Source organism: Dasypus novemcinctus, chromosome 2, assembly GCF_030445035.2.
Source record: "Dasypus novemcinctus isolate mDasNov1 chromosome 2, mDasNov1.1.hap2, whole genome shotgun sequence".
Classification (NCBI taxonomy): Eukaryota; Metazoa; Chordata; class Mammalia; order Cingulata; family Dasypodidae; genus Dasypus; species Dasypus novemcinctus.
The window spans coordinates 97,602,264-97,630,041 of NC_080674.1; the positions used below are offsets into that span (position 1 = coordinate 97,602,264).

The following is a 27,778-nucleotide window of genomic DNA, read 5'->3' on the forward strand; positions in this document are numbered from 1 at the left end:
ATATCTATATTAAAAATTGGTAGTATGCTCAGACATTTCTGAGTTAAATATTTGGCCCTCAATTTTTGCCACCATCACTAATGTCATAAAGACCACAAAAGGTCCTAAAGTGAGCAAGGTCAAAGACAGAATTATCCTCATCCCCCTGAATAGTTCAACATCTTTCTTGTTCAATTCAGAGCACATTATATTATAAGGTCAGTGCAGAATGAGGAATCATTAGATTTATATCCCTAAAATTGGAGGGGAAAAAAGGGAGAATCTGTTATTTAGTATTCCCCAAATTAATGTTCATTTTATCAAATCAAAATTATCTCTTTGACTCTCTAGGGAAAAGGCTTTGTTATTCACATTAATTTACATAGAATCATTAGGAAAGAAATATCTCTATTTTTTCCCAGCTTTGAAAGAACATGTACTTTAACTTCTATAGTGGCACATAGGCCATCTGGGTTAACATAGTTTGCATATTTATGAAGTTTTAAAAGCATGACAGCTTCTTTCCAAGAGAAGACAAACTTACATAATTGCATTCAACTTGTGTAATGGGCAGGTATCTAGCTTTTGAAGTAAGTAGTACTTGTGTTTTTCCATGAGAAACTATTGTGCCCAGGATAATTTTATTATAATGATATTAGAAATAAAATTAATAAAATTATTTAGTTCAAAAAGCCAAATTGGCATACATGCAAAGAGATCACAAACTATCCTCTCTCCCAACCATTTAAGGGATGCCTATTTTGAAAGAATATTTGACAGTTATTATTTTCTTGGCAACAAATGAGTTGACAATGAACTCTTTAAAGAAGCGGTAAACTCCCAACATTTTTTATTTTTATCATACAATAGTCTCCCAATAATACAGAAATATTAAAATTAAGGAATATTGCCATTTTGCAGTGAATGTCTGCTTTTTTAATAAATTTTAAGGCATGTTATCTTTTAATTTGTTTTTGATTCTGGTCAATGAATTAAACAAGGGCACAGCCATTGTGCAAAGCATGTGCAGATCCTAGGGTGAAGGAAAGCGCATTTCTTCCCTTCAAATAAATAAGTTACTTCTTTAGAGTCATTTTGCTGATCCTTGGATATAGGAAAGTATATTTCTCCTCTTCAAATAAATTAGTTACCTCTTTAGGGTAATTGTTCTAAACATTAGCAATGGTAAGCATATTTCCATAAATAATAAGTAGATAATTTCTTTCAGGAATATAGAAATTTTGACAAAAAAGGGTTAAAGTTAGTCTTGAGATGGATCATTAAAAGACTGGTATAAACATCTCCCAAATCTTTATGAAGTGAAACAATAAATGAATGGTCACATAATTGCAAACTCAGAAAGTGCTTTAAGTGGAGCGGGTGTAGCTCAGTGGTCGAGTGCCTGCTTCGCATGTATTAGGTCCCGGATTCAACCCCTGGTACTTTAAAAAAAAAGACAATCCTGAAAATGGATGAAATAGTCATCCAGCCATTTGTTAACCTGTCATAGAAACAGCAATATCCAAATCAGGAAGCTTTAAATGAAATATACTTAGTGAAAAGATTAATTTTGGGGTCTTTGAGGCCTGTTACTTGGTGAGAAGGTTTAGAACAATTTAAGTCCTTAGGTTACGTCCAGAATTACCTCTAGGAAGAACTAAGAAATTTGGACAATTAAAGTATTTAATCAGTGATCCAAATACCAAGAATTCATACCAAATTATTGACTGTTAGGCACCTGAGTTTTTCAGTGACCTATGCGCATCGATTTCATGTGTGTTTGAATTACAAGTGTTGTGATGCTATGATGTCATCTGAGGGAAGCTGATACTGTCTGTGAGAAGATGATATCATCACATAACTCCAAAATACTGATATGGCAAAATCTGGAAAAAAATATTCCCACTACGATAATTGAACCTTAGAGACCCTTGGAGAAGACAACAATTCAAAAGTTTTATTATTTTAATATTATGCCTTGCCTTAGAAAAGCAGCAACAGTATAAAACTTGGGGGGTTGGGAAATCTTGGTAAGATCAATTCTGACTCTTTATATGTAAATTATTTACTTTGATGATCCAGTAGGATAAAATGCAGAATTGGTTTATTAAGTGTTGTGAACCTTGTTTATTGCTTGATATAGGCTATAGGAGAATTGCATCATTCAATTCTTACCTGTGACATCAGCGGCCATCAAACCTTCTGCTCTGATTACTTTCACCTGGAGAAATCCCACATCTTTCAGGTTGTGAAATATCCGCAATGGGCTCTGAAAGACCATGACATCAGCATTAGAAAGGAAAGGTCCTAAAAAGCCCTAAAGAGTTTGCAGAGAAAACATGAAGTTTTAAGGTTTGTCTCGGGATGCTGCTTCAGCGGTTAAAAGAGTCATTTGTATTTCTTCAATACATAATACTCTAACACATCATGAATATATATATATATACACACACACACACAAATACACATATATTTATGTAGATATTTGTTGCTATATGACAAGGCCGCAATCTATATGAGTAGATTTTTAAAAAAAGATTAAGAAATACCATGAGATTCACACCCCGCCCCCCATAAATATCATTAAATGGTGAACAACAAATTATAGGGTATGTCTGCTTTCTTTCTTTCCTTTACCCAAACACACCAAGCACTCTCTTATCGGCAGACATGGATGGTTTGGAAACTAATGATCCTTAATAGTGAGTCTTAAATTGTTGGTTATGTAACACCCTCAGGGTTTGGGGGTAAGAAGTCAATGTTAAACAAATTAATTATTCTTTTTCTACTATTTTCTTCTTGTTGAGTTTTGGAAATTGCATGTGCTAGATGAGAGTTAAATTATCTAAAATCTATCTTCTAATATATAATTCAAAAGACTTATGTAATGATATAAACCTTTTGGATTAAAGACATATGATCTATTATTAAAATAAATCCAATTGATGACAAAGATAAATTCAAAAGTGATGAGTAATTCTTCTTAAATTTATAATTTTATTTTGCCACTCTATTGTGTATAGAAGTAGAAATACAGAAACTTTGATAATGAGATCCAAATTATAAACTTATTTCACTTCATAAATTAATAATGGTGATGTTTTAATATGTTTAGTACTTGAAGGAATTGAAAGAACCATATCAATATAATAATTTAGAAGTCTAATTAATGGGCACGAATACTTAGTAAAATGAACCTATAAAATCGTGACGAACTATTTTACACTTTATAGCATTTTTCTTACAAAGAGATTAGCATTTCTCTCAGTAAATAAATGGTACTTCTTTATCATAATCTTTAAAATGCTTCATGACCAGGGAGCATATGATATTTTGCATAAAAATGTTACCTTGGGAAATATTACTGAAGTAAAGAGCATTCCTATTGTTTCATAAATAATGTAAGAATGTGGACAAACCTAAAGCACAATGAGAGATTAACTTTAACTGTCCTGTAAGACTAGTCGTTGTTTACAGGGAAGCTGTGACCTTGGTATCCTGAGAGGAGGAAGTACAGCTCTATGCGTCATCTCATGGCCTACCTTTTTACAAAGAATGTTTATCGCGGGATTAATTCTTAATCTTTCATTATTTGTAAACAGTTCTTGACTATCAAAAATCTGTTTAAACTACCAGATGACAGGATTCAGTGAAAATGCACTTCTCTCTCCATTTAAATTGCTGTGTATCAAGGGACTAACCCTGGGATCTGGAGATAAGGGTGTTGGAATTTGGAGGTTTAGGTGTGTTGTCTTCTTAATGCAGTGATGACCAAGTTAGGGAAACTTCTTGCCCAATGTTATAAGCCAGATAAGTCCCTTCTCCTAATGGTGGTAAATAGTTTTATTATCAACAGTTTCCTGTACTCTAATTTTCAGGAGCAATTTAAAGCAAGTGTCATTGTGACTAAAACAAATATCATCAGTCCTCATGTCTAAGAATCATTTTATAGTGGTAACCTCATTCCACAGACTTATTGTCTTCTGGTGCTTCAGCTCTGAGGCTCTGCTTCCCTGCTTCCCATTTGGAGGGGTAATTATTATTTGAAGGTTTCATTTCCTTGAGTCAGCTGACAGTAATTTATTGCAAATTTCAACTGTTTAGGCCAGTGACACACAGATTATAAGAAGAACCCTCTGAAAGCAATTAACTTAAATATATTAGTTTGAAAAATATAAATTCAAGTAAAGCTTCATCGGGAGGTATTCCTGCCTTGTTATTTATGGTTATTTTCGAAGGCCTCAAAACCTGGATGGCTTCTGAAGCCAGAAATTTCCATAGCAGAGGAATCTATGATTTGCTGTGAATCCTTTCAGCCCTCAATAGATGGGAAAAGATTGAAATGCTCTGGAGAGGAGTCCTCTTTATTTTTTTAATGAAAGGCTGTATAATATATTTTCTCTATGGCTGCAGCAGCTGTCAGGGAGAGCATCTCGGTTCAGCTCTATTATGGGAGAGGCAATACCCCATCCTGTGGCATCAAGATGCTCTGAGGGGCCAGAGCTGATTGACAGCTTGTCACCGTGACGTCTTATTCCATCTCTGTTATGGAGAAAATTAATGTCACACCACCAGCCTTATGACTTGCTGTCATCTTAGAACCGCTCACCTTTTATCAATGCTCTAAATAACATTTCAAGCCCATCGTCTCACGGTGGACAATCCGGTCAAGGGACATTAAATCGGATGACTGTGAAATGTCATAATAAAAATGGAATGCTAACAACTTCTTCTCTAAACTAGCTCCTCTGGTTTTTAAACTGTGACAAGGGGGAGCAAGGGTTCAGCATACCCGTTCTGAAAAGGTCATACAATCGCTCTTGGTCTACTACCCATTACTACCTGCCCCCTATTGACCTTCCCTCCATCCCTCCCCGCTAAAGAAGGAAAAAAGAAAAATGGAATTAGCCATCTTTTCAGAACATGGTGATCAAATAATGGTTCACACAGTAATGTCTGTTTAATTTGTGGGGCTTCGATGCTTGGCAATGAACAGCTAAGTGACAGCAATGGACAACTTTGTCAGGGCTGTGTCATACGAGAGTCAGGGCCAGTCATTTACCTCCTGACCACAATCAATGCCAGATCAAATGCTTAAGTTTAACCTAAACTTTTAAAATGATAAGTTCTTACAGGAAAACATATAAATAATTCTCCAAATGAATGTAATAACCTCTCTAATATGTTCCTCCAAAACAAGTGATACTTCGGACATGATGAATATTCATTCATTTCATAATCCATATAATAAAATGTAGACACACGGAAGCCCTAAGATATAGGTCCTAGTCCTTGAATTGTTATGAGTAATTGTAACGTATGCTATGTTGCATATGGTAGCTTCCTAGAAATATGTCTATGGAGGGAGATATAGGCCCATGCCTGGAATTCAAGGATAAAAATAAAAGCATATTTAAACATGTATTACTTTTTACAATATTGAACAGAATATAATCTGAGAATTAACTGGGAAATCCACACAATATTTTACACTTTAGTGAAATAACTAACACTTGAATGAGGCTGTGGAAACACATATTCAGATTTTGAATAAGTCATCCCACAAAAGAAAAAAGAAGAATCCATAATAGTTGGATTATTTCTCATTACCTACCCAACAGTATCACTCTAATATATGGGACAGTATCTAAGCATTAATCCAGCAAATACATCATTACACTATGATACAATATATAAAATAGTATCAATTTATATTGCTATAAATGACAGAATGTTTATATCAATATACCAATTAATTTCCTTAAATATTTTTTTAATTTAAAACGGTCACTTCCTATAACAGGTGAGTCTGTTTTGGTAGTACTAAAGGTGAAATGATTCTCTGCAATTATATTTTATAAGATGCCAAACAGTACCTTAGGCTCTTAGATGGTTTAAAATATATACTATTTAGCCTTGTTAAGTCACCTCTATTAAACTATCTATGGTAACACCATTGGTAGATGAGTTGTACAAGCATTAGCCGACAGCTGATTCAGTGGAGATAGCCAGAATAAATTTGCTGAAGCGCACATCCTGCTAATCTGTTTGAAGTATATTGTACAGCATTAGTACCAGCACTTCATGTTATCTGCACAGCGTGATAAGGTACATCTTTATTAAATTCACTTATTGAAAGGATGTCAGTCAACAAATAGGAATATTTTAAAACCTTAAAAAAAAGTAAGCAGTTCTTTGTTAGTTAGGGCTTGGTTTCATGGCTGAGTGTCTGGAGGAGCTTTCTAAACACCTGGCAGCACTGTACAATACAAGCTTTGTAATTTTAAGTGGAAAAGCTTTTTCCCAGCTTCCCGAGAACTGAGACATTTACTTTTTTCTCCACTGCCATTGACCGAGAATGGTGGAGTAAGAGCTCCCCTCTCTGTTGATTCAAGAAAACTACAAGGCAGGAAGTAAGTTCAAGGGTGCTGGGAAATAAGTGGATTTGGGTGTGAATTTTGGTGTGGTAGAAAGTGAGGAAAGTAGTTATTTTAGTGATCTACTATTCCAGCCTATCACTCTGTATTCAGTCCAAAGGTGTGAGCATGCCATTTTAATTTCAATTCACATTCAACTGAAACAAAAAAAGAAATAAAAGCAGTTGAAAATAAAAATTACTCTGAATCCTCCCTAGTTACCAAGATACTAATTAATGTAAATGCCATTAACTCCATTTCAAACTTGGGAAGACAAAGAATCTTAATTGCAACTACAAAGAGTTAGTAAATTAATTTTAAAGTGATGTTGGGTAAAGGTCAAAACTTAACTTTCCCTTACGGGAAATTTTCCTGTATAATTTTGCTCATAAAAATCACCAAGTAAAATCTCTGAGCCCCAAAACTTGCCCTGGAAGCGACCCTTGGGGGATGGTCAGGTCTCTAGACATCAGCAGATAATGCAAGTGCTTCTGCAAACATTTGTGTGTCATTTGCATTTGCTTTCTGCTTCCCCTGGCCCTTCCATTGGAAAGCTTTTCAGAAGTACTTCTGTCACTCCAGGTAAATTATTTACACCCTCATCTTGTGTCTAGTCACATGTGACCCTGATGGAGGAGGGTTACATACGTACATATCTCCTTAATATCTTCTCCCGTTCTCTCTGGTCCTCCAGGGAGTTGACAGAGAGGTCAGAGATACTGACTGTGGTCGAAGCTGTCAGGGTGACCAGCAGCACCAGGTGACCCTCACCCTCTTCCAGCTGCAACTCCAACTTGTGCGTCTGTTCCCTACTGAGGGCCGACAGGTCGACCTGGCACCTAGAAACAAATGTTTTGAATCAGCAAGTAGCTTTCTTCACCACATCAACAGAGGAAATTCAGGCTGCTCAGAGCTAGGTGATAAATAAATCAATAGAAATATTTGGGCCACTGAAAGAATACGTCTTTCGTTGTCAGCCTACTTCCTTCACAAAATGCAGGCCCTGATTATCTTAGTATCTGTATTTGCTCATTCCCTGTAAAATACTGCACATATATTTATCTGATTTGACTCCTACCCACTGTCACCATAGTCATAAAGTGGGAGGGCACTTCCAATCCCTAGATGGCCTAAGGAACTAGGTCAGTGGGGCGTGGCTTACAAGAAAGACTGATGTGAGTTGTCCACTGAGGCAACCTACCAAAACTTGAAGTTTTGCACCACTTTTACAAAAATGGATGTTTTCTAAACCTCCTTCATAAATGTTAAGCAGTAAATAAGAATATATCCTGTAGCGATGCCATAAAGGTTTACATTTTTAAAACCATGCCAATTTATTCATATTACACTGTATAAATATAAGTTGAAAAAAAAAACTAAACAAATCTTGTTAAAACATAGCTTGAGTGTTATACATCAGGCTTGTCCTAAGAGTGGTTTCATAACCAGGCAGCCATGCTCCATATGCCACTCTCTCTGAGTGAAATGCCTTGCAAACTTTTTTCATTTAAAAAGAAAAAAATTAGTTGATTTTGAAGAGAAGGATAATGTGGTGACCACAAGGCCAATAAACCGAGAGAAGCGTGGCAGACATGAAGACATGAATAAAAGACGTCTAAAACAGGAAATAGCCAATTACAAGAATAAATGTGGAAGCATATCATCAAACATATCAGGGGTAGATTAAATTCTTTTTCCTTACCCTGTCTATTGTTTTGCTTTTCAGTTCAACTCCCATGAACAGGGTTTCAAAGCTTGTAGTTAGGTTCAAACATCTCTGTAGTGTGAGGGATTTTAGAAACGGAATCAAAGTATATTTTTCTTTTCTTTTTGCCTATCAGTTAACATGGGAGATGGCCAGTACTAGAAGCAAATGGAGGAAGAGGAATATAGATACAAAAAAAGAAAAAGGAAAGAAAGACTCTGGTCAGTGGCAGAAAGTCTATGGTGCTAAATGCTAATGACTGAGAAAGCAAGAAATCAAGAGTCGGTATCAAGTCCAGGAAATATTTTCCTAAAGTTAGGATGTGTATCAAATAACCTCATTCTCTACTAACACAGTATCCATTTAAAAATACCTTCATACTGTCTCCTTAAATGCTAAAAGGAGAAAATATATCAAAATTCCAATTTTAATTGGAATTAAGTTCTTGTCAGTTAACACCTGCAAGAAATAGAGGTATAAAGTATAAGGGCTTTTGATTAGTTAAAAAACAACTAATCAATGTATTCTCTAATAAAAAGGAAAAACACAAATATGATTTTCTACAGATAGGTCTATCCAGCATCTGGCACAGTGCTTGGCCCACAGTTTGTTGAATGCAAATGAGTCTTCCACCTGGATTGGGAGTACAACACTAGAGAATTGATTTGGGATGATAATTCAAATGGTACTTGTTGGTGGATGAAGTTGGGCCCAAGAAAGGCCTTTTGCTCCCTGTGGCCATGCTTTTCCCAGTCCCTTCCTCGTCTAATTCTTTTCATGATTCTGAATCACTCTTAAAACACTAAAACATGTTGAAGTGTTCCGGAGGATTTCCTCCTCTGCCTATTACCACTTTGCACTGGTCATATAGAGGCTGGTCTACTTCTCCTTTACATCAGAGTCACTGGATTTTCATGCTTTAGAGCTGGGGAAGGTGCTCTAAAGTTTCTCTGGTTCAGGAATCGCAAGCTGGTAACTTTCGGATGGGATCTGGTCCACAGACTTGTGTGCTTTTGCTTGCAGTGCTAAAAAAAAGTTTTCAATTTAAATAATTTCAGACAGATGTCCTCTGATTAGTTACTGTCCCCAATGCTGCCTATTATTTACAGCTGGCCTATTTCACTTAATTACCATACCTAGTCCCCACAGGCATAAGGATTTGTGATCCCTGCAATCTCCTTAATTTACCAACGAGAAAACTAAGGGTCAGAGAGGTTTCATGACTTGCTGGAGATATACAGTTATTTGCGAGCAGAACCAGGATCTGAACATGGGACTCTGAAATCCAAAACTTAGGCCTTTTCCTCTGTGAATCTGTCAACAAGCAATTGTCATCCAAGGAGGAAATGTGTGTTGCTAGAGGCAGTTCTCAAACCTGGGTATATCTGGACTCATTTTCAACAGAAAAAATTACCTCTATTTCCAGGTATGGGATTATGTTATTTTTATTAAAATGCTTTTTAAATATATACAAACTAGGCAAGAAGGCCTTAAGATATAGCTCTTATACGATGATAAATTAAGAAACATTTACAAATTAAATTTTGAAACTAATGAAATTCAAGTTAACAGTGTAAATTTAAAAGAAGGATTATAGTTTTCTGATGAAACTCAACTTACAATATTGGATGTATTCACAGAAAAAAGTTTCAGGTCCTGTACTATATTTAATGTTTCCAAAGTTTGACATTAATGATTCTAATGTCTGTTTATACAAATGTATTGGACAAAAGAGTATTAATGACTTCAAGGTTCTTTTTGCTAGTTGAGGTTATTCAAATATCCTATCTATCTAAACACCGCTCAGGAGTAATCCTCAGATGCCATTTTAAGTAAAATACAATCCAATAACTAAGCAAAAGTGTCTTGAGAACTTAAGGATAAAGTTTGCATTACAGCCTCATGGACATCTGCACTGATATCAAGCTTTAACTGGAATTGGGTGGAGAAAAAGTCTTTGCTACCCCCTGTTGCTTACAAATATGTACAAAAGATAGTGACACCTCTATCTTGAGGGTTCTTCTGTATTTGGCTCATCTGGAGTGCTATGTCCTGAACAAAAGAAGGGTTCACTCACTGTAGTGCTGGGCTCCAAGATGATTATCTCAAAGTTTCAGAATAGGTATAAATTAATGATTTTATATTGTCATCAAAAGAAAATGCAAAATTAAGAAGAATATTTATGCAAATTCATATACTCCAATATGTTCAAAGCTGGATTGGGAGTCAGCCTCCCTTGGTTCTAGCCCTATTATTTCACTAATTAGTTGTGTGAGCTTTTTCAAGATAACACATCCTCCTGAATTTCACTTTTCTCATCTGCAATATGGGGTAATTGAACCAGATGAACTTCAAGTCCTCAAAAATCCCAAATTTCACATTTTGTTATACCTCTATCCATATTCATATTTGTTACATATTCTTTTCATTACGATTTCATGAAGAAAGAAACTACAGGAACAAATTTAGCATATAGACATGAAATATTATTTTTCAGCTGTATTTCTATAACATCAAGGAGGAAAAAGGTCTAATAGAAGCCAGATTCAAAGTACATTGGAGTACACTTAATTCCTCTAGGTCTGCCATATTTGGCTATTGACTCTGATGTATCCTTAACTTTATGACCACTCTGATTTCTTCTAGGCATTGGGTACATGAAGTACAAAATTTCCATAACTTTTGATAACATTTAGGATTCCATAAAATAGTGTTTATTTTAAAATTATGACTGAGATAAACTATAAGATAGACAATTAAAATGACTCCCATCTCATCATTCCTGCTCACTGACTGGTCCAAAGCATGGCTTCTCCATATTGCCTGTCCACATGTGGCCAAGAAAGTACACCTGCTGAACATCCAACTGTGTCTCTGAAACACAGGAAGAAATGGCCAGCCCAACATATTATTTTGCATTGCACTTAGTCTTCCTGACTTGCGTCTTTGCTCTCTCATCTCGCTGTCTGGGATTGTACCTCCCAAATAAAGCATCAGCCCTCAATCATTGCCTAAGGCTCTGATTTCAAGGGAATTGGGCTAAGACAAAAACCACTGACACTGTTAGACTCTCCCAGTTAGAGATGTCTAAAACACAAGGCAAACTGTGTCCCTGCACTGGTTACCCATCACTTATGAAGACAACTGTAGCAACCTTGACCTATCAACAGCTTGTGTTTCACTTCCTGACTCATACTTAATACTTAAAGTCACTCAAGACAACTTGTAATTCTCCCCACCCTCCATGCTAGTGATCACCGGTTTCTTTGTGTATGGATATGGCATTCCCTCTGTCTGAGATGACTTACCTATCTATCTCTGCTTGGCTGGTTTTTATACATTCTTATCGAAATTATCTACTTGGCTTTCTCTCTCAATACCCTATTTGAGGGCAGGGACAATGTCTTCTCAACACCTAGCATAGCACCTGGAGTATAGCTGGTGCTCAGTAAGTACTAAAATACTTATGGAATACTTATGGATGAGAAAATTTACCCATGGTGTGGTGGTGATGGGTTCATTCTACTACATCTGTATTGTCTCCCTGAAAAATGGTTCTATTTCTTTCCAACAACCATTTCACTTATTCATTCATTCATTAAATGCCTTTATGTCGTTGATAGATTTGGGGGATATGGTCATTTCCAAACCTTCCAAACCAGAATCTTTAGTTCCAGAACAACCACAGATGGTGTGTTGCTCTGAACAAAGTTATTTGTCTTCAGAGTCCATGGCTGGGATCCATGGAGGTGAGAACACCAATGTTTTAATGAAGCTCAATTATTCATTTGTGTTCTGATTTTATGCAAGTCAAACAAATTCTTTGCACTTCAGCTCTCCTAATTTATCTAATGGAAATTTTTTTAAAAATGCCTTCTCTACTGTTTAGAGCTGTAAGAACACAGTAACAATAGATGAAAAAGTACTGAAAACTTGAAAGTGCCATGTAAATATATCTGGTTTTATCATATATGCTTTGATCTGATATTGGAAAAATTTAAAACTTGCTATCAGTATCGAACCTGATCCACTAGTGAATGAATGAGTGAATGAACAATACAATCCTCAGAATGGACTCCAAACTAAAGATTTCACAGCTACTTTCCCTCATTCCACAAATGGGAAAATTGAGATTCAGAGAAATTAAGTGATGGCAAGACCTTGAACCATATTTCCTGACTTCCATATCAGAGCTTAAAGCTCTTCGCACTTAAAAAAAAATCTATGTACATGTGAATTATTTAATCATAAAAAGGGAATGTAAGTCATATATCCTGTGTGACATTTCTCCCTAAGATTTCAATGAGAAAAACTTCAGAGTTCTTATCTTCTTCTTTCTCCCATGCCTTTCTGTCCACCATCTCTTGACCAGGGACCAAAAATACTTCTTCCCACATGAAACAGCCTTGTGATTTGCTCTCCAGGAGTATATATTTATAAGAGTCTATACTGGGGTGCTGGAAGTAGACATTGGAACTACTTTGTCTTATTTTTAACAACAACAACAAAAGAGAAATCAAGGTTTAACAATGCTTATTATATGTATTAGCACAGGTGGCTCATACATTCGATATGTCACACATGGCCTACATAGTATTTTTTTTTTAATTTAAAAATTTTTTTGAGGTACCAGGGCTAGGAATTGAACCTGGGACCTTGTATGTGGGAAGCCAGCACTCAACCACACCAGCAACCCTGAGTTGTTTTTTTATTCATTTGCTTGTTGTTTATTTATTTAATTTTTTTTAAGGAGGCACCGGGAACCAAACCTGGGACCTCCTATGTGGGAAGGAGGCAATGAACTGCTCAAGCCACATCTGCTCCCCCCCAACATAGTATTTTGATGGAGGAGTAAGAGCTGCACAACATGTTGGAGTGGGTGACAGTGGCAGCCCTACTTGCTGACTAGCTTTCACTGAATTGAAGTTCACATATGTCCTGTTAAGTGATATATAAATCATATTATATTTTATAGTTTTAACTCATGAAATGAACACTAATACTCACAAAAAGGACAATTGGCTTTCAAAGAGCCCAGTAAAGAATCTGTGGATTGAAGATAATGTTAACTGAACAATCACAAGTGATTGTTCTTAAAGAATTAATTGAGCTCTATGCCAACCACATTATGACATACAAACCAATAATGGTGGAATCCGCTCTAACAAGAATTCAGTAAAAAAAATCCAAAATTATGAAGAAAAGTACCTGAAATAGAAATTTACAACTATTCTCTTTAACAATGAACTCCTAAGTATATGTTGTGCCTGGAGGTATTAACTATATTATGAAGCCATCATGATTAACAAGACATTTAAAAACTAAGCCTTCAGAAAAGCAGGGAATTCTCTATAGTTTTTTTTTTTTTTTGGTGGGGGACAAGCTTTAAAACCATATATTGTGCACAATTTTTACCAAATTTAATCATGAATTTTAAGATTTTTTTTTAGATTTCTAAATATATGGGAACCACTTTGCATTCAATAGGTAACCACAGAAGAGTTTTTCAAGTTTCATGATTATATAAAAGTTTTTATGCCATACCCGATATTACAAAATGCTTAATGTTGTTATTGCCCTTCTGTTGTCAGAAGTTGTCCAACTAACCTTGGGGATATTGCTTTTTCAGAGCATAATCCTTCATAATTGCTTTATCAGAGCATAATCCTTATAAAATTCCCCTTTCATCAACTCCATGATAAACTATTTAATATATACACTGTAGTGGATGGAAACTGTCTTTGGAAACTTTACTCACTGGGTAAGAAATATTGCAATGAGTATAAGCTTTTTGAGAAAATCTTCATAAAAAAATAGTAACTCATGAAAGAAAAGGATTGAAATCTTAATATGTAAGATTTAGATTAAGTTTATGAAGAATCAAGACAAGAATCAATGAAACACTCCATTCTTCACTTAATTATTTTCTATCTCCCTAATGAAATATTTCACTCAACTCTTACTAAGAAAAATGGTGAGATATAACTACTTTACTGAAAATCTTTCTTCTATTTAGAACTTTCTGATGAACTGCCTATGTGCTTCCAAATTAACAGTGCAACAGGATTACTCCTGCTCTTATTTATGTAGGAAGTAAAAGAATTATTGTAGCATTGGTGTACCAAATAAGAAATGCTACAAATAAGAATCTACAGAGTATCAAATGCTCAAATGCACTGACCTTAAACTTTTAAAAAATATTAACTTGGTTAAGATCCAAAGCGAAAGGGCTGTTTCCCTCATTTGTCACACTACATCTGGATACACATACCTATGCACCTACACACTCTGCATTCTCTTTCTGTTGGCATTAAATACAGGGTCAGAGATTTACTTTTTATAGCTGTAGAATTGGAAAGCATTTGTGCTTCACCCAGGACTGCCAATTTGGAATATATCTTTCTTATCATATATCATTAATAAAAATACTGTTGAAATAAATCTGCATACTTAAGCTTACATTTGTAGCACTTGGTTGTCCAGGGAAGCACCAATGCCTGGCCCCTGATAACAATGCAGCAAATAAAGTCAGTAGCAATTCACCAACCTAAAATATATGCACCCCAAATCAATGTCACTTTAAAGATAAACAAGCATTTTGCACACTAATAAATAATGCTATAAATCTTGCTATATTGGATTGCAAATAACTCCAAGTGAATAAAATTGCATGACATGGGATTTACTTATTTTGCACGTTCATAAAAACAACTTGTTCTCTGACAGCACTCATTCTTGGCAATTTACTGCAGCTGTCAGCAGCCAATTTGTTCAGATTACTGCTCTGCATAAAAGTGTAACAATCATGAGGATTTATTAGCTGATTATCGTAAAGGTAGCAGTCCGTCTTGCCTGCCAAAATGCTGGTGATCAGAAAGTTAAATAATTACATGGAGATTAACATTCTTTCACCTTCACTTGAAATTTGCAGTTCAATGACAGGTAAAATTTGTTGTTCTAACCTGCAATATGGTGTATGTCACCTAAGTTGGTTTACTGACTACTCGTCATTTTATTGAGCACTTAATGGCTTCAGGAGAACATGCTGACTACAAGGCTGTGGTGGAATGAGCTTTAGAGTCAGGAGAAGTGGGTTTGAGTCTCAGGAAGTGGGTTTGAGTCTCAGATCAATCACTCTAGTTGTAAACTGGCCAAGCATACTCTTAATCTGTTTTGGCCTCACTTTTTTCATCTTCAAAAATTGGTATAATGTGAACTATCCTTGATAGCCCCTAAAGTTGAGCTAATGTAGGTAATAGTGCCCTGTAAGTTGTAAAGCATTATTATTCCTGCATTATTTATTTTTATCATGTATTACATATGTTGGTATCATACTATATTATTATTATATTATTTATGTATTCATGTTATAAATGGTGGCTTTAACTCAGTACATATAATGATGGTAAAGTTACAATATGAGTATTTTAGTAAATGTATAAGGTACATTTTTTAAAAATGTAAGACTTTAGTTTTAAAAATATAAAGATTACTCACTCTTATACTTTAACTCAGCAATTATCCCTTTTTGCATTATATCCAAATATTGCTCCACATTACCCTGAAACTTTGTACCTTTCACTAAGTCACATTGTTATACGTACTTTTACATTAATGTCAAATTCTATATATACTTAAAGAAAGAAGAACCATAAGTTGTTACATTAAATTAGACTTCAAGTATTTAAATCAAAATTCAGAAAAGATTTATTGAGCACCCATTATGTGCCAGATGCCTTTCTAGGCATTGATGATGCAGTAGTAGCAATGGAAGAACTTTTATCACTGAAGTAAAGGCAGTGGCCACCAGAGGTTCTGAGGGATGGGAGAGGGAAGAATGGGTGTAATATGGGGGCATTTTCAGGACATTGGATTTGTCCTGCATAACACTGCAGTAACGGATACAGGCCATTGCATATTTAGTCATAACTTACAAAATTGTGCAGGACAGAGTGTAAACTATAATGTAAACTGTAGTCCATGGTTAGTAGCAATGCTTCAATATAGGTTCAATTGACAAATGTACCGCACTAATTAAGGATGTTGTTAATGTGGGAAAGTATGGAGGGGGAGGGAGTGGGGCATATGGGAATCCCTTATTTTTTGCTGTAACATTTACATAATCTAAAGCTTCTTTAAAAATGAAAAAAATTAATTAAAAAAAACTACAACACTCAAAAAACCCTCATGGAGCTTACAACTTAGTGAGTGAAAACAAACAATAAAATAATTAAGTGAATTGCATAGTATGTCAAATTGTGATAACTTGTATGGAGAAAAACAAAGCAGGAAAGGGAGTTCCACTTTTAGACAGGGTTATTATGCATGCCTTCCTGAGGTGACACAGACCTAAAGAAGGTGAGAAAGCAAGGCAGGTAGATATCTGAAGAAAGAGGATTACAGGTAGAAGGGAAAATCCTGAGATAGGAGGGTGTCTGGAGAGTTGAAGAAATGATAGAGTATGGCTGGAGCAGTATGGAATAGGGGAAGAGGCAGAGTCGAAGAAGTTGAGGGCAGAGGAGTAACAGGGCCAGATCATGACAAGAATTATAGGTCACTGAAAGGATTCCTGTTTTATCCAGATAAAGATGGGAAACAACTGAAGGGTTTTCAGGAGAGGGGCTAGATTATTTTATTTATGTTGTAAAAATATTACTCTGACTGCTCTATTGGGAACAGACAATTGGGAGGACACTGAAGGAAGGAAGACCAGTTAGCAGGCTATTGGGGGTATCCAAACACAAGCAAGTATGATGATGGAGAGGATAAGAGGTGGTGAATTCCGAATGTATTCTGAAGGAAAAATTAGTTGGTTCTTGATGGATGTAGTAAGAGTGTGACAAAAAAAATAAATAAATCGAAGATGATTCCAAGATATTTGGCCTTAGCAACAAAAGAAGAGAGAAGCCTGAAAGCAAAAGCAAATTTTGGGGAGTGGGGATCAGAAGTTTGGCTTTGGACATGCTAAATTTGAGATGCCTGTTAGATACTGAAGTGGGGATATCCAGCAAGCAGTTGGACATAAGAATCTGGAGTTCAAAGAGTCCTGGAGAGGAGCTTGGCATTTGTAGCTGTCAACCTATATATGGTAGTTAAACCACAAGAGTGGATGAAATCCCCAAGGGAGTGGAGATAGACAGAGAAGATATCCTAGAAATAAGCTCTGAGGCTTTCCAGAATTAAAATGTGAAAGAAATGGGGAGAAATCTGCAAAGGAGACCTAGAAGGAGCATGCAATGAGGTAAAAGGAAAACAGGGAGAGTGTGGTGTCCTGGAAGCCAGTGAAAAGTGTGTTTTAAGGGCGAGGAAGCAGCCGAGCCGGCACTTTTGTTGGATCAGGTAAGAGAGTGGGGAACTAGCCATCGGATTTAACAAGCTGGTGGTCACAGGTGACTCTGACAAGAGCAGTTTGGTGCATTGTTGGGGGTAAAAAGCTAACAGGAGGGGTTCAAGAGAGACTGGGAGTGGGTGATATTCAGTGCTAAAATAGTTTTAATTGTATTTATACCTCGCATTTGCAAACGGCTGTTATTCAGAGCCAGTTCTTGTTTTTCTTATGGAAAACAAAACAAAACAATCCTGTTACTGTGTTTATACTTAAAAACACATTTTCAAAAGCCATTACATGTGATCAAAACTGGAAAATAAAGTGGATGATAAAATTATAGCACAATGAAGAAGTATCTATAGATAACCTAATCCATATAAATGTGTTCTCATATTTGGGACTGAGTTTAGACAATATCCTTAAAAAAGAGTTATTAGCCAATGAAGTGACAATATTACTCTCCATGACCAAATTTAAATTCAGTCACCAGTACCCGCCACCTCAGAATAGACTCTTTTAAGTCAATACCAACAAAATGCTGCAATGATAGCTTGCAAAGGAAGACAGAAAACCAAAATGACAACTTTACTCTTGTTATTCTGCCTCTAGAATTCAAAATGCATCAAAGGATAGGTAACTCTCTTGTAAACTATTCAGGAATCAAGGAATTCAATTATAATCTGCTTTACCTCTACTGTTACCATGAAATCGTCAAATAAACACAAGTAACCTTACTTGTCTGCCACTTAAATATAAAAATATATTGTATTTCAGTGGCAGGAACTGTTTAAAGTTTAACTTAATGAGAATAAAATTAGAGACCTAGAGTTTATGGTGCTATCTAGACTTCAAAATAGACTTGAAATTATGGTTCACCATAGTCATTTCCTTTTCTTGCAAAAGGCATCTTTGTTAAATTAGCAGATTCTCTTGTCCTCTTGGATCATCTCAAAATTCAACAATAATTGAACTGAATTAAATTGATACTCATTGCATAAACCTGTTTAAACTGACATTTAAAAGCTGTCTTAGGAGTCATCTTGTCTACACCTGTGCTCTTGTTTCTGTATTCTAAAACTTTTTGGCTCAAATTGTTTTCAGAGGTAATTATGCTTGGGTTATGGCCAAAAGATGGATTTCTTCTCTTTTTCCTATGTTTATAAGATTTTCTTAGTGCCCCAAGGTATTGAGAGCAATTACCTAGGTTCTTCTGTCTAGCCATTTGTCACTGTTCTCTCAAAATTTGCCAAAATATGGGTAAACTTTTAGAAACAAGGTGGTATATGAGATGAACGGCCCCCCCCATGCTAATCTTTTCTGTAATGTAATTATGCATGCTTTTGAAGAATTCATAATATTATCAAGTGAACCAAAAGGAAAGGGCAGTACCAAATGGACCAGAAATTTTTCATAATTTCCAAAGAAAAACCAAAAAAACCCATAAAAGATATCTGACGTTATGGAGTAAAAATCCATAGAAAATTGGAGCCTTGTTTGCTATCATTTTGAGAAAACACAGCTCATACCTTTGTGGAGATTTCAGTAGCTCTGAAAATTGATTATTTAAGTAATAGCTAGACAGAACTTATTGAAAGAGCTCATAGCCTAATGAGGGAGACAGAACCATTGCCATGTAATTAAAATGAAACCTAGTAAATGTACTAACAGATGCACACCACGATGTAAGCTCATGATATGCCCATAAGTAAATAAGATAGAATTTTGAGACTAATGCAAACGTACAACTTCTCTAATTAAAAAAAGAAAAGAAAATTTATGGGAGAAAACTCTGAAGATAATTTTCTATAGAGAAAAAAGTGCAGTGAAGTCCTGTTCTTTAAAAAGGATTGAAATATAGCATAGTATTTGATTACAATAAAATATTAAAGGTCAACTGAAGCTAATCTTTGACCTCTCAGTTATAATCCCATGAAGAAAACCATTGCTTAGAACTTTTATATCGGAATCATAAATATGCTGGGTTGGATTCCTGATCCTACTTTTCTACAGTAAAATTCCCTTTACTATTACTATGTATCAATTTTCTTCTGGCAGTATGTTTAAGACTTTGGAATTCATGGGAATGCAATGAATAAAGAATTTTCTCATCTAACAAATTCTTCCTTATGCCCTGCTTTATTTCAATATTGGAAGTTTTCAATATATTTTGCTACAAAGGCACATTTATAACTATCAAAAATATAGAAATAGGCTTTAAAATAAAAACAATACATATGCTCCTGCAAAATAACATTGACTTTGTGGGAGAGATGTCATGCAAGCTTCAGAACATCTCTTTTTTCGTGCATTATCAGATTTACATGGATCTGACTCATTTACATGCTTCCTTCACTAAAATTTGGGAACTCTTTACAGATTTATGAACTCCTAAGAGATTATAAAGATTTTCCACCTTGTAAGGAGTTGTAGGAAATAATACATTTTATGGTCACAATTTGCTTTATGAAAATAAATACCACTTCAAATTTCAGATCACTTAACAAACTATGAATATGATCTTTGTTTCTTTTAAGTATTTTACATCAGATGAGATTCCTCTTTTTCAACTCCCAGAACTTCTATGCACAGTGTTTCTGACATCTGGAGAAAATTTCTGGATATCCAGTTTGGAGACCATCTGTCCATTAACTGGTCAAAACTGCCACCTACTGGTCAGTCCTCAAGTCTAATTTTCAGTTCATCCAAACATTGCTTTACCATGGATAGATCCCTTCACTCAAAACAGTAAAGATCAATGATAATGACCAGACTGAAAGCAAAAAAATTTTTAACAAAAATCCACTTTCTCTAGGGTAAACCAAAAATCCTGAATTGCACAAACCTGCCAATGAAATCATCCCTTTTCCCAGCATCTTTGTCCCATGCAGTGATATCAATGATTCCTCCTCTTTCTTCATATAGATGAAAATCAAACTGTTCCCTCCATTGAGGATTCAAAGTTTTTGGCATAATCTGAAAAGATGAAGAAGTCATGATTGCCTCATCAATATCAGTCTTTTAAAAGAATTGAATTTGTGATGCAAAGTCAAACATTAGGTACTATACAAAAAAGCATGTATGTATGCAATTTGAACAAAAGACTACTGAAGTGATGGAAATAAATCATTAGATCTCTAGCATCTTTATTCCAAATCATTTGTGAGGACCCAAATGGATGCATTTTGAAAATCAAAAGATGCTATCTGAATACCTTAAATAACAGATAAGACATGAATTATAGAAAAAAGACAAATAGTCTATAAATAAAATAGCTCACTCAGCCATTAAATTAAAAAAAATATCATCGCAGTTAATGCACAAAGACACAGAACTCATATTTAGTCATCTCATAATAGAGGATAATGAGGGTTCCCAGAGTTTCCCCTTTTTTTCTTTTTCTTTCTCCCCATATATGTTGGAATCCTGAACTGAATAAAGGCAAATACAAGACAACCAAATTCTGTGAGAGCAAGAAGCAAAAGCAAATAACTTTGGGGTGGTCAGGTAAACTTTTACCACTCCATACATCTTAGCACTGATGTATCATCCTCATTTTATACATGGAGAAAATGAGAAGTGAAGTTTAAGTGGTCCACTCAAAGTTTTAGTATCTAGACTCCAGTTCATCTTTTTTTCTAGTGCTTCAGAACACTTTCCCCAAAACCATGCCCTAAAATGTTTGTGAATTAATAAATGCCTATATATATACACATATATATAATCTCAATGTTGCATATAAAAGAAAGATGTATCTGATGTACAATTTTTAACTTCAAGTATGTACATAAGACATAAGACACCAGGCTGAATCAAGGAACAAAGTGGCTTATATTGATATATTTTAAAAGTCTATCCACCAGGGGGTTAAATAAAATCCATCCTTGTTTCCCTATTCTTTCCTTTTAGCAGGAGGGCATGCAGTGGCCTTTTCTCTTTTTAATGTATGACAGACAGATCTTTAGATATAAAGAGTTTGAAAGCAATGAAGTATGGTATGTGCAAAGGTAATGCAAATGAATCACAATTTTTAAAGTTCATAATCTGAAATTAATCATCAATAGACCATGGAAGGAAAGAGCAAGGAGAGACACGTGTCCATAGTGGGGTTTCATATTTCACACCTAAAGTGCAGAACTATAAAAATAAGTAATGTTTTAAGCCTACTAGAACATGGAAATGGTGTTAATTGGTAAAGGAAAAGATAGAAGTAGTCATAGGTATCTATTTTTGGAATTAGTAGCTTCTTCAAAATACATTATTAAGCCCTGAGGCAGGAAAAAAAAAGATGGCACTGGAATGCTATGATGATTCAAATAGATTATAATTGGGCTCAGCTGTACACCTGTGGTATTTTGGGGCGTGATCTGTCTTAATCGGCCATATATAGTCTAACTTTTAAGTTTTCTTTTTCAGGACTGTTCTCCCTGTAACTCCTTCAGGTTAGAAATCATGCCTTAACCATACCAAGAGGGTAAATAATCTCATGCTAGCAGTACTTGCAGAACTGGAATATTTCTAACTATGTTAAGTACTGATGAAAGTTTCCTAGGCCAGAAGCAACTTAGCCAGGTTATTTATAAAAAACTCATGAACAGGGTGACATCAAGGTGAAAGAATTTCCATCCAAGTGGAATGCGATCTTTAATACATGATGGATCTAAACAGTTGTCCCAAGCAGTCTATGAATATCAGTTATAAAAACTGACCATTAAAGAGGTCATATTTGGAAACAACATAATTAAGACATCTGCCCAAAATTTAACTATGACAATATGACTGTTACTACTTACTTTATCAATAATAATATAATTTATTATTATTACTGATAATTATTACTACAAATATACTTATTACTACTGCTGCTACCCTTTTTCCTTCTGTTACTACTATTTTTTGAATATTTATTATGAATGAAACAGTATCTCAAATCCTTTTTATATACTTTACAAGGTTGGTGTTAGATAAGGAAATTGATGCATAGAGAGGTTAAATTACCCACAGTGCACAACTAGCAGGAATTTGGCCCTTTGTTTTCTAAATAAATAAAAAATCCTGCAAGACAGTTTGAATAAAATGACTCAGAGAGATATACGAAGAGGGTTTTATTTTATTTTTTTGCCATATAAGGTAATGCTATTTGCAGTGTTTGTATTAGCAATAGTTATAATGATAATAACAATAGTAGGAATATTGTAATTATGTATAATTACATATTATAGAGATAATTATAGCCAACACCCTTTCTGCACTTTATGTGCCAGGTATTGACTTATCGTCTTTCCAGGTTTTTTTCTTTTTATTTTCTTTTCCGTTAAATTCCTCACATCTAAGCTAAGAGATAGGTGCTACTATTACTCCTATTTTTGTACATAAAGAAACTGAGACATAGAGAAGTAGTTTACACAAATCATGTAGTCCATAAAGAAATACAAATGTTTGTCTTGTTTTCTGACACTGATGTTTAAAAGAAGCACCATTAAGCATTTTAAAAATTATTTAGTGTTTTTACCTCCCCAAACTTGGCTATGAACAAACACCAGCCTTCCAAATACTGACAGGAACACAGTAGAGGTATGGGTACCTTGCTCTTGTACTTCTGATGCCCGAGCCGGAATTTCACGTAGGGGTCACTGAACCCATTTGAGTCCATTGCCTTGAGGTCTCGCCCCTCAATCAAAGTGATACTGACTATTCCTCTCCAAAGATGCGATTTTCTGTGCTGGTCTGACAGACGTAAACTTTGGGTCTGAAAATTTTGGCAAAGGAAGACTGAGTTACCTTATTAGATTTCAAACCAAAATACTTCATTGGCATAAACTTTTCCTCTGTAGCGACAATTTTTTTCAAAAGGCAGTTAAAATTATCAAAAAATAAAAATAATGTATGAAATGTATTATTCATTATTTATAAAAATATTAATAAGGAAATTATCATCTTGTGATAAATTTAAGATTGTTGTGTAAGATTGATTTTTGTGCTCAAAATAAAGACAGCCTAGCTGTTCTATTCTTAAAATTACAAGATTTAGATACTTCAAGAATAAGAGTATATTTATAAATGAACCAAATAAGCCTGTGTCAAAATACACACAAATAAATATTATAATTATCAAAGGCCTCATCTGCCCTGACATTAAATTTTTAATTAATTTTAAATTAAATTTTAATTAATTTTTAATTACTTATTGTTTTTGTGATCTATATTTTCATGTTATAAATGGACTTTATGGGTGACTTTTAGCTGTAAGATTAGTTACAACATCTACACAGACCATTAAAAGACTTCTTTCTTGCCACATTATGAGATCATTGAGTTTCAGCTCACTGAAGAACCATTTAAGGAACCATGAACCAGAAAACAAAATCATTATTCCCACCCAAGATGTCTTGCTTATGCTTGAAACTTGAATCAGAAATATTTAGTTATTTTTAAAATTACATATGTGATTTATATAAGCATATTTGTTTCTGGATTTATTTTTCATTCCAGTAGTTGAAGATTTTCTTTAATTATTTTTATTATGCTCAATTCTAAATCATAATGTTCAAACCAGTGAACAAATTCAAAATTTTTAAAATTAGCAAATCAGTACTAAAAGTGGCCATATAATCTCTCTGCAGTAAGTAGCATATAAAACAAGTCAAAAAAAAGGAGCTTAATTGTAAAAGCCCCTTTTCAGTCTGGTTTCAGCAGCAGGCAGTGATATAAAAAGTTGTTGTTGCTTTCATATTACCAAGCATAATTTTCTTCACTTACAGTCATTTCATGAAGAAATTCAGATTCTTCACAACCTCAAAGAACTCCACTTCTAAATTATGGTTTGGCCTATTTTCTGTTTATTTTTCTCTACGTTAATGTTAAAATGTCACATTCTACTCTGCATACCTCCCTCTTCCACTTGGACTTCTTTTTCATACTGTAGGAATGCCATTGCCATTTCTATCTTTGGCATCATCAAAAGTCATGCATTTTTAAGTGTTTTATTATGAACATTATAACCAAATTCTTCAAAAGATCATACTTTAAATATTATAAATGTTTTAGTGAAAATCTTACTAAATCACATTGCATATTTCCCTGACTTGTTGAACAGCAAAAAAAATTATTTCGACTAGCAAATTTTGTTCTGCCTTATTAGTAAAAATACAGGACTTTGGCTATACATCAGTCACCTCTATGAGCTTTAAGAGCAGTATTCAAAAAAAAAAAAAAAGAGCAGTATTCAACCGAGGTTTCATGGGGCACTTTCAAGTTCTACAGGGGTCCCAGGCCCTATGCCCCATTTCAGCTAGAGCCCCTCAGTTCCCATCTGTTTTATGTATTGTTTCCACATTGGATTTTGTTTGAACCAAGAATTTCTCAGATTAAAACAATAGTTTAGAATCTATCACAGGTAGGGGTCTTCAAGGCTTTGAGTCTATGCTGCTTATTATTATGGAATGCTGCAATGGGTTTTGGCTGTGGTTTGTGTTTGCTTGTTTACTACTTCTGCTGTTGTTGAGACTGCCTCTAACAGCAGAGTCAAAGTAATCAAGTTCTAAGCTTTGGGTCTGAAACTTTCCTTAAGGAATACGAATGGTAAAGAAAGAAACACAAAAATAAAGGAAGGGGGCAGGAAGGGGGGCATTAAAAGGAAGGAAGGGAAGGAAGGAAGGAAGGAAGGAAGGAAGGAAGGAAGGAAGGAAGGGAGGGAGGGAGGGAGGGAGGGAGGGAGGGAGGGAGGAAGGGAGGGAGGACAAATTTTGTTATAAGAAAGAAGAAATTTCTCATGATGATCAAGGAGATAACTACCCATTTATATAGAGATGCTGAGTCCAAAAGAGTGTATAAGCACATTATTTAGTTTTCCCAAAACCCTATGAGGTAGGAAGACAAGGCCTGTTATCTCTACTTTACTGATGAGAAATCTGAGGGTCAGTGAGGTTGGGCTCAGAAATGGTGGCTGTGTAACTAGAGTCCAGTATTTCTGATCTTTATTTTTGAATTTGTCTTAAAACAGGTCTTTTGGGTGGAGACCCTTTCATAGGTTTAAAAGTAATCACTTGTTATATTGCCAAAGTGTACTCTTCAGTTTAGTGGGTAGATTATATTTGAAATGGCATTCAAGTCTAGCTTTTCCCAAATAGCTAATACATGAAACCAATTTCTATGTTTGCATTATATGAGCACAAGTATTTATACTTAACAACATTTAAGCTTGTTGATCAATATTCCTAATGTCATTTTCTAAACAATCTAAAAGCAGGAAAAGCCATACATTGCATTCAGTCAAATAATAGTTGGGTACTATGAAGGTTACATAGTATCTCCAAAAAGCAATGCTAAGTTAGGTTCTTCAATGGTGTCATGCCTGAAATCCTTATTTGCTTGTTTTTTCTCCCATTTTTTACATGAGGACAAGAATTGGATTTACAGAGTAGGGAAGAGAAAGTTTGCTTTCCATGAGCTCCTTCATGCTCTCACACAAATAAAATGAACTTAATGGAGGCTTTACCTACTGCCATTAATTGTTAACAGAATGCTTTTCTATAACCTGGAAGGCTATTCCAAAATGATCTAAGAAGCCAGAGGGGCAGAGGGAAGAACAGGATTTTCAACAGAAACAGGGCTAATGAATGTGGGAATTAAGATGACCTGCCTACAAGGCCAAAAAAAAAAAAAAAAAAAAAGAACGAACAAGCCCCAAAGACATGCCAACTGGAAATCATGATTAAAAAATTATTTTTCCTTCAATAATTTTTGTTAAAAATTAAACTTTTTAAAAAGGAAACTCCATAATTCACTGTGGATTTGATTAATTGCAAAGACATGAAAGAGATAAAGATTTAGTTTAAATGTGGAGAATCAAAAACTAAGCTTGAAATAAAATTATATGTTAAATGTGTGGAAGATAATAAAGTTATAAAACTACCAATAGTACAAAAGACAAGCACTTAACATAAATGGACACTCACATCTCTTTAGAAATGTCTGGCTGCATGGTGTGGACATTTAATTACCTCCCTGGGCCTCGTTTTTCTTACTGAAAGTTTTCCTAGCTGTACTCACTGTACTCAGAGCTCTCTTCTGTGTGAGTCTCTGTGGAGGGATGTGGGGAGGTGGTTTGAGTGTGTGTGTCTGAGAGTTTGCATAGAAAAAGTATATTTCATACTCAATCAAGATTTAACCTGCAGAAGAGAGCCGTTTATTACTTTTACCTATTCTTTCTTAAATCAAGGTTTTGGAGAGCTCATTGAAGGGAATGAGGGGAATTTCGCGGCAAAAACTTTGAAACCCACCAGCTTTGATGACCTCCAAGGTAACCTTTGAGTCACTTGCTGCTCCATTTCCAAAGTTCCCTTCCTCTGTAAAGCAAATTTCTAAAGTGTAGTCCACAGACCAGCAGCATCAGTGTCTCCTGAGAACTTGATTAAAATTCATATTCTTTGGCCCCATTCCAGACTTAAGGAATCAGAAACTGGGGATGGACCCAGCACCTGCTTCAGCCAGCCTATGAGGCGATGCTGACGCATGCTCCAGTGTGAGAACCCCTGCTTTAAAGGTGAGCTGGTGGGTTCACACTGGTCTTGCCCTATGTTCTAACAGCTATTACCACAGTGCAATTGAAGCATTAACCACTCTCGGCATAGATATAACAGTCAACACAAAAGTACTTATTGAGCACCTAAAAGGGGTGAAGTAAATAAATTCCAAACTGCCCTCAATAAAATTAACATAGTACAACTGGGTGCTTTTACCAAAGGGAGTATTTTCAACTAGGTCTTTGCTGAAATAGAACTGTATTGGAGAGAGAGGGAAAAAAAAAAAGGAGAGAAGAACAAAAGGCAAAACAAGCCCAGTTTCAAGCAAAGAAACCAAGCACGCCAATGAAAGGACATTTGAACTTTAAAGGCGTAGTTCTCAGATTTTAGCGAGCAATTTGACCAGTTGCTGGATCTGACAGCCATCCTCCATGTGACCCAGTTCTTATGCAATAGAACTGCATCTGTAATTTCAGCAAATGCCCCAAGTCTCAAGCACGCCAAAGTTTGAGATCCACTCATAAGGAATACTCATCTTGGTTCAGAATTAGCTAAGAATATCAAAATAGCAGCTAATAATATAAATTTCCAAATCTGGAGTGATTAGTCAATAACACTTATCTTTAGTAAGACTTTAGAACTAGTGAATTGGCACTATAAGGAAGATATTAGTTTGGCTATACTGTTCCTTGAGAAAAAAAATTCAAGATTTCATTTCCTTTTTCCATGTATAACATTGGTTCGGATAGGAAATGGGTTTCCAGGACAGTAAGCCAGTGCTCTGAGTTCCTAGCTCATGCAAGCTCAGTGAATACAAATAAACTGAATG

At 35.2% G+C, this 27,778-nt stretch overlaps 1 protein-coding gene across 12 annotated transcripts in view; it reads right to left on the reverse strand.

Annotated features, from left to right (window-relative positions):
• The window catches only part of MCTP1 (multiple C2 and transmembrane domain containing 1), a 568,532-nt gene that overhangs the window by 178,806 nt on the left and 361,948 nt on the right, over nucleotides 1-27,778 (reverse strand). For all 12 annotated transcript variants that reach the window (XR_011646260.1, XR_011646259.1, XR_011646258.1 and 9 more), the window contains 4 exons: nucleotides 23,010-23,174; nucleotides 20,271-20,401; nucleotides 7,048-7,234; nucleotides 2,155-2,248 (listed from right to left, as the gene is read on the reverse strand). Coding sequence is in view for 9 of the 12 variants with exons in the window: in XM_058276318.1 (XP_058132301.1) it covers nucleotides 2,155-2,248; nucleotides 7,048-7,234; nucleotides 20,271-20,401; nucleotides 23,010-23,174 (577 nt within the window). In the remaining 3 variants the exon portion in view is untranslated. The remainder of the gene's footprint in view (nucleotides 1-2,154; nucleotides 2,249-7,047; nucleotides 7,235-20,270; nucleotides 20,402-23,009; nucleotides 23,175-27,778) is intronic.